The sequence below is a fragment of the Pezoporus occidentalis genome, unplaced genomic scaffold (genome assembly GCF_034315485.1).
Source record: "Pezoporus occidentalis ecotype Australia unplaced genomic scaffold, CSIRO_AGI_Poc_V1 ctg24, whole genome shotgun sequence".
NCBI classification, from domain to species: domain Eukaryota; kingdom Metazoa; phylum Chordata; class Aves; order Psittaciformes; family Psittacidae; genus Pezoporus; species Pezoporus occidentalis.
The window spans coordinates 8,974,000-8,981,887 of record NW_026914285.1 but is presented as its reverse complement, the minus strand read 5'-3'; the positions used below and the strand labels follow the sequence as shown (position 1 = coordinate 8,981,887).

The window sequence follows — 7,888 nt, the reverse complement described above, 5'->3', positions numbered from 1 at the left end:
CTTTAGCTTCTCACAGCAAGGAGAAGAGGGCAGTGGCCTCCTGCTGCCCAAAGCAGAGCAGTGTGGGCATCTGCCCTGCAGGGAAGAAGGGACAGGGATCTATTAAAAAGGTTTTAATAAGGAAACTTCCAGCTGCGCAATAAATGAACTGGAAGTTCTGAGAAACAGTTTCCTGTAGTTTGCCGTCTCTATATAATCACACATTCCACTTACAAACTCAGCTGCAGAAAATGAAAGCATACTTTCAAGCATAAATTTTTAATAATGGAATAAGCCAGTTGGAGGAATACAAATCAGTAAGTAATCATTTATTGTCATACATATTAATAGAGCCAAATGATTAACAGACATATTAAGAGGCAACTGATTAGGTTTTCCTATTAATGGCATATCACAGCTATTTTTATTTTTACCCAATTCAATTTCGATGTCAAGAAATATCTATACAACACTGAGTCCCTTTTGGTCTTCTTAGTCTTCCCCCAGACTGGTCGTTCTGTAGGGCTAAGAAACTCCGTACAATCTCCAGAAGCAACTATAGTCCCCAGAAAGAGCTCTATTGCGCTGAAAAAGCATAAGGCATCCACTCCCTCATCCTAACTCCATGTCAGAAACCTGTCTAGGGGGAGTGGGAGAAGGGTTGGCAATGATATAATTAAGAGTAAATTCAGGTAAACAAGGTCAGGTACCTCTGCATTAGGGCAACATGAAATTAGCCTGTATCATCTGGGCTGGAACACCCACAAACCAGATTCTGGGTTACAGCAATGCTGTAAGCAGGCTAATGAAGGCTGTTGCAAAGTGTGCTCTAGTGCAGACTCAACACCAGAAGAGTACTATAACTGTGAACCCTCAGTGTGGTGGTAAAGGACCCTACTGCTGCAGTGGACAGGATGAGTCTACTCTGGCTAAATGCCCTATCAAGGAACAAGCTAATCCACAGTCATATTACCACTTCATGGGTCCACGTACACAAACTTACCAGGTTTGAACAGTTTTTTCACTAACAAACTGGCCATGAGGACCATCAACATTTGAAGGCAAAAGGGCCAAGTAAACTGGGGTCTCAGCCCCTTCATCTGGTGATTTAGGGGCTTTAGGACCTGCCATGTCTGTTCTCACCCATCCAGGACAGCAGGCATTGAGAAGGATGTGGTCATCTTTTCTTTTCTCATTTAACATCCGGGCTTGAATCCTGGACAAGACTGTGACACCAATTTTGGAGACCCCATAGGCAGTATTTGGCCAACCCTCCTTCTCATGCACACCTTTTTTTGTATCTTCCACAAATTTAGCCATGAGTTCCACTAACTCATCCTCAGTGATAGTGTTGCTGCGAAACTTCTGCTGTAGTTCTCCGCTGCACTTTCCCAGCGCTGATTTACTTAACATACTAGAGACATTCACCACTCTACCTGCCAAAAAACAGTAAACACCAGTTACTTTTACACACATTAAACAAGCCAAGGCACTGAAGTGGGCTTGCTCTACAGCTATATATTCACTATTTAGGTGAACACCTGTAAAATATTTTGTGTGGGCTATTTTGCAGAGCTTCTGCCAGATCACTGTGTTGACAAGTGTTTCTAGTGAATTTCATTACAGAGGGTAAGTTAAGGTATGAACCTGCAATAACTTTCTATCAGACTTCAGGTATGCTTCCAGGAAATTGCCTGGTACAATCTGTAGGACATTCAAGGTAGGAAGTGGTTTTCTCATTAATGGCAGCCAGACTTCACTCTCAAAGTGCTGTGGGAAAATGTTCTCACTTCTGCAAGAGCTCAAATAAAGTGCTGTGAGAATATACCTCAAAACCCCCAGAATAATATAGAATTCAACAACAGCAATCTAGTTCTTAATGCAGAGACCCCATCAGCTTCTTTGCAGAATACATGAGGATTTACAAATGTCAGCATGCAAAACTGCAGTAAGCTATTTATCTTGCAGCACTTCAGTACAGAATGATGAGTCAGCTGAGTCAGTAATTCACTTATCTCCAAACTTATGTTGTGCTGCTTCCCTGTTTCTTGCTAGTTTACAGTCATTCAGGTGAATGAACAAGAGGATTTACATCTTAAAAGCCACAAAAATTAATCCTTTCTATTAATGACTTTATTAACACACCCATATAATACAGCAAGATACACTCCTCTTGCTATGGGGCAGTGTGTATCTGAGACTGAACAGGATTTACCACCTAATGAAGACCAAAATTCACATAAGACTATTTCTCTACTTGTTAATGGTACACTTACCATAAGGCTTCACAAGAGGCAACAATTCTGTACAAACATTTCTTGTTCCAAAGAAGTTTGTCTTCAGTGTAACCTCTGCTTGGACCGCAAATGGAGTTGTGTCATGCACTTACATAAGGGAGGGAAAAAAAAAGAGCAATATTATTAACACTCACATTCTTAGTAACAAAAAGACCTCGCTTTGCAATATTATATTAATCATAGAATCATAGAATAGTTAGGGTTGGAAAGGACCTTAAGATCATCTAGTTCCACCCCCCCCACCATGGGCAGGAACACCTCACACTAACCCACGCCACCCAAGGCTTTGTCCAACCTGGCCTTGAACACTGCCAGGGATGGAGCATTCACAACTTCGTTGGGCAACCCATTCCAGTGCCTCACCACCCTAACAGGAAAGAATTTCTTCCTTAGATCCAATCTAAACTTCCCCTGTTTAGATTTCAACCCATTGCCCCTTGTCCTGTCACTACAGTTCCTAATGAAGAGTCCCTCCCCAGTATCCCTATGGGCCTCCTTCAGATACTGGAAGGCTGCTACGAGGTCTTCACGCAGCATTCTCTTCTCCAGGCTGAACAGCCCCAACTTTCTCAGCCTATCTTCATACGGGAGGTGCTCCAGCCCCCTGATCATCATCATCCTCGTGGCCCTCCTCTGGACTTGCTCCAACAGTTCCATGTCCTTTTTACGTTGAGGACACCAGAACTGCACACAATACTCCAAGTGAGGTCTCACAAGAGCAGACCAGAGGGGCAGGATCATCTCCTTGGACCTGCTGCTCACGCTCCTTTTGATGCAGGCCAGGAGACACGGTTGGCTTTCAAGGTTGCGAGTGCACACTGAAGCCAGCTCATGTCCATTTTCTCATCGACCAACACCCCCAAGTCCTTCTCTGCAGGGCTGCTCTGAATCTCTTCTCTGCCCAACCTGTAGCTGTGACTGGGATTGCTCCCACCCAGGTGTAGGAACTTGCACTTGACATGGTTAAACTTCATGAGGTTGGCATCAGCCCACCTCACAAGCGTGTCAAGGTCCCTCTGGATGGCATTCCTTCCCTCCAGCGTATCAACCGAACCACACAGCTTGGTGTCATCGGCAAACTTGCTGAGGGCGCACTCAATCCCACTGTCCATGTCAGCGACAAAGACGTTGAACAAGACCAGTCCCAGCACCAGTCTCTGAGGGACACCACTTGTTACCAGTCTCCAGCTGGACACTGAGCCATTGGCCACAACTCTTTGTGTGCGGCCATCCAGCCAGTTCTTTATCCACCGAGTGGTCCACCCATCAAATTGATGTCTCTCCAATTTAGAGACAAGGATGTTGATAAGTGTCGAATGCTTTGCACAAGTCCAGGTAGATGACATCAACTGCTCTACCCCTGTCCATCAGTTCCGTAGCCCCATCATAGAAGGCCACCAAATGGGTCAGGCAGGATTTTCCCTTAGTGAGGCCATGCTGGCTGTCACCAAGCACCTTGTTGATTTTCATGTGCCTTAGCATGCCTTCCAGGAGAAACTGCTCCAAGATTTTGCCAGGCACAGAGGTGTGACTGGCTCGTCTGTAATTCCCAGGTTCATCCATTTTCCCCTTCTTGAAAATGGGGGTTATATTTCCCTTTTTGCAGTCGTTGGGAACTTTACCTGACTGCCATGATTTTTCAAATGTAATGAGCAGTGGCTTAGCAAATTCATTTGCCAGCTCCTTCAGGACCTGAGGATGGATTTCATCAGGTCCCATGGACTTGTGTACGTTTGGGTTTTTAAGATGGTCTCGAACCAGATCCTCTCCTACAGTGGGCGCAAGGTCTTCATTCTCACAGTAAGAATGAGCTAATGCTTTTTTCACCTCTCCGTAGCTGAAGGTTTTAGCTTTGGCCCAGAAAAGCTAATTGCGTCACTCTGTAGAGTCATTTGCAAACTCACAGGACATTTGTCTTTCTGCCTTTCATATGGAAGAGACAAGGAAAGACTGTTATCACAGGATGTTCTGCCCAACCTGCTCCCTGACCTGCCTGTATCTATTGGCACCCACGCAGAGTCTGTGCTGCTACCATCACATGCAAGTAAACTTAGAGGTGCCCTCTCCTCTTAAACGCATAGCACAACACTTTGCCACAATCCTAACATATCAGGCAAGGGAAGACCAAAAAGGCAAATCCTCAATTTAGGATGCTGCCACTAAAGGTACAAAAGTTAGACTATCACCCTAGTACTAACATCCAGCAACAAGGCAGACAACTGCTTCTATATCCCAATTCTTATGTTGTCACATCTTGGGTTCTTAGCTGGGGCTTGAAGATGGAGCAGTGTCACGCAACAACAAACACTGTACAAGCTTCTATAAAGACTGCAGGGGTAAGATTTGGTGCATTTTGGAAAAACAAAACAAAACACCCTTCTCCCCTCCCCCCCAACCAAAACCAATCACCCTAAATCAAAACCCAAACAAACAAAAAGAACCCCAACCAATCCCAAAACTGATAGTCATGTCATAAACCACCCCCTGAACTGACAGATCTGTGCTAATACAACAAAAGGAGTAGGAATTAGCAACTAGGAAAGGGAGCTGACTTAGGTAAGCATAAACAGATATAGAACTGCACAGTAAAGGTATGATTTCATCAGATAGAATTGACAGCTTGCCACCACCAAAAGTGTGGTAGTATGTGCCACCACCTGACAATCTGGTTTAGCAATAAGCCATATGCATTTTCCACCTTGAGGGGGAAGTAAGAGTTAAAGTAACAGCACTCCTCCTCTTCTGTTACACTGCTCTCTTTCTGGCAAGAGGAAGGCCACCTACACAGATTAGGCAGGTCTTCACTTGTCTTCATAGCCCAGACCTATGTTAACTCAGAAAAGCAGTGACAGATCATTTAGTATTTAACATACTTGTGGTTTTATTGCAAAACACATGAGTGTGCTTTAACAACTCAGTCATTCATACTCTCAAGCAATGGGCACTGATGGCATCAAGTTTTGCAAATCACTTGCATTTAAATCTGTGACATGATGCCAGATCATGACCTATTGCAAGAGTTAACAACAGTGGGAGAAGAAACTAAAAACCTATACAACTTCAAACTTATTCTGTATCCACCTTGGAAGAAGACAAAAAGCTTCCCTTTATTCCAAAACCTACTCATTTGTTTAACAAGATACATTGCTTGTAACATCTAATAAATACTCCCCTGATTTAACAAACGTTACTACAATAACTGTTCTCACAGAAGCTCATCCAGAAGGCAACCCACATGTACATAATCATCTTGTAAAGGAACAGTTTTTGCTGGACTATCTGTAGCACAGCACAGAACCAGAATGATAAATTAAATGTAATGGAATCCAATCTTTGACAGCCAGCAATAACACATAATGCTACAATAAAGAAAGGAAAGCATAAATTCTGGGATGATAGCAGAAACTTGGCGAGGCTTGCATAGAAAAGCCAATCTCAGAAGCTAGAATTAAAACCAAAATGAGATAACCATCACAGCAAGTAAGAACTTTAACACACAGGTATTAAGCCCTCTAGCCTCTGTGCTAGATGCTTACACAGCAGTTACGATTAAGAAATGTGATAAAGAAGTCAGTTGTATGAGCTACTGTTGACTCAGTGAGTTGTCAGCTTGAAGAAAGTCTAGGCTAAACATCTAGAAGGAACTTATGAACAAAAAAATCCACGATGTAGTAAAGGAACTAACAGAAATGCCACTGCTCACACTATTTTACATATTTACCTGTTATATGTCCTAACTGGAGATTTGGAAAGCAAACCTAAAAAATCCAAACAAATCAGAAAATATGAAAAGAACAAGTTTGTACTAGTAGGGAAATGAACTAGTAGCCATGCTTCTGATCTGCTCTATCTGGAGTTAACTCTCAACTTGTTTTCATAAACATATACAAGGATAATGCACTCTTCTACCTTACAACTGCTGTGTCTTCCTCACTTTCCCTCCCTTCCTGTTTACTAGATGAAAAGGTTACATTCTCGCTCAGCACAGCAAAGTTTAGGTTTAACAGATCCATAGGAAAAGCCATTTCACATTGCTCTCTCAGCGTGCTTAAGAAGGTAGGCAGCTTGCCCAGCCAAAAAAGTAGCATGCCACTGGCACAGAAGTCCCATATAATGAGCTTTGTAAAATCCCTTACGAATCTACTATACTTCTCCACATAGCTTTGCAGCACATTGTACTATCCCAGACAGCCTGCTTCCTTACCTTTGAAAGCGATCCCTGCATTGTTAACCAGCACGTCCAGCCCTCCATATTTCTCCTTTAGGAAGTCACGGAGAGCTCTGATGCTCTGCAGATCATCAATATCCAGCTGATGGAAGAGCGCATGCAGTCCTTCCTCCTGGAGCTTTTTCACTGCTTCCTGGCCACGGCCGGGGTCTCGGGCTGTCACGTACACGTCCCCTGGGAACTGGTGGCATAGAGCCCGAACAATTGAGAATCCGATCCCTTTGTTGGATCCGGTCACCACAGCCACTGGTACATTACACATAGCTCCTCTCTGAATGTATGTCAAAGTGACAGTAACTGCAAATAGCAAAGAAGAAAATTTCACATTCAGATGGACAAAGATGGTTATCTGAAAATGGATGAAAGTGTTTTTTCTTTAAAATTTTATACAGAATTACCCTTTGATTTATGTGAAACTACATTAGAGTGCACACTAACATACTAAAGTAGCATGAGAAAGCCACTTTTGGCTTTAGCATTTTGAAGAAGGCCCAGTCAATAACTGGGTTAATAAAAAGCAAAGTCAATGACTGATCTGCAGTGCTAAGTTAACTTTTGATGGGAGTAAACTCTCCTGCACATACACCTTACAGCAACACCATTTCCTTCTTCTGAGCATATTCAGCTGGTTAGTTCAAGCAGTGATGCAGCGAAAGCTGAAAAACCCAGGGTCAGATACAGGGGGGAGTGGCTTGATCTTCAAGTGTCAGGCAGGAGTAGCAATTCTGGCGTTTCAGAAGAGAGAGGACCACAGATCGACTACATATATTTATTATGTTCAACATCAGACAACTCTAGATACAAAGTCTGCTTGCCTTTTCTCCCCCCCCCCCCCCGAAATAGCACATTTAAAGAGGACGTACTTCCCCCATAAAAGTTTTAAATACTGGGTTTGCTCAGTTTTGACCTAAGTACTACCTCCCTTCCAAATTAACTTGTACCTATTAGTAGTAGGCATCCAACGAAATACGAACCAGCTCCTGGCCAGCTACCGACTGACTGCACCAGGACGAGAAGCGACCCTCCCGCTTCACCCTAGCATGGGCACATTTCACGCACTGCCCCTGCCTCAGGACCGGTTTTTCCCCCTAACGGGAACGCAAAGCACTCCCGCCAGCCGCGATGAAGCCCGGCTCCTCAGGCGGCCCTCCGCGGGACGGGAGAGACCCTAACCGTTCCGCGCCCGGCAAAGGGGCTGAACGCAGCGAGGAGCTGCGGAGCAGACCCGGCGGGGCAGCCGACACTCCCTCACCCACCTCCAGTACACTGCCGTGGCCCTTGCTCCTCAGCTCTGCGCGGCGGCAGAAGAACGAGCTCACAGCAAGCCCTTGCACACCGAGGGCGGGGACGCGAAGGCAGTTAAAATGGCGGCGGGTCAGGCCCG

At 44.5% G+C, this 7,888-nt stretch overlaps 1 protein-coding gene across 3 annotated transcripts; it reads right to left on the bottom strand.

The window, feature by feature from the left end:
* Positions 1-239: 239 nt before the first annotated feature.
* LOC134165469 (carbonyl reductase [NADPH] 1-like) lies at positions 240-7,851 on the bottom strand. 3 transcript variants are annotated; one of them, XM_062622298.1, is made up of 5 exons: positions 7,761-7,797; positions 7,089-7,229; positions 6,481-6,801; positions 2,256-2,363; positions 240-1,415 (listed from the first exon to the last, which is right to left on the bottom strand). In XM_062622298.1, the coding sequence occupies exons 3-5, from the start codon at positions 6,764-6,766 to the stop codon at positions 979-981; spliced, it is 831 nt and encodes a 276-aa protein (XP_062478282.1). In that variant the 5' UTR covers positions 6,767-6,801; positions 7,089-7,229; positions 7,761-7,797; the 3' UTR covers positions 240-978. The 3 variants fall into 3 exon arrangements, with proteins under 3 accessions (XP_062478282.1, XP_062478283.1, XP_062478280.1); XM_062622299.1 differs by lacking the exon at positions 7,089-7,229 and having other exon boundaries at positions 7,761-7,851; XM_062622296.1 differs by lacking the exons at positions 7,089-7,229; positions 7,761-7,797 and adding an exon at positions 7,423-7,545.
* Between the last annotated feature and the right edge of the window lie 37 nt (positions 7,852-7,888).

Coding starts and splice junctions, on each gene's coding strand:
- LOC134165469 (XM_062622296.1), bottom strand. CDS start 7,462: ATGCCTACTACTAATAGGTACAAGTTAATTTGGAAGGGAG. Junction 6,802..7,422: donor CAAGTTAATTTGGAAGGGAG/GTAGTACTTAGG, acceptor TGCTATTTGCAG/TTACTGTCACTTTGACATAC. Junction 2,364..6,480: donor TGCAGGGATCGCTTTCAAAG/GTAAGGAAGCAG, acceptor CCCTTATGTAAG/TGCATGACACAACTCCATTT.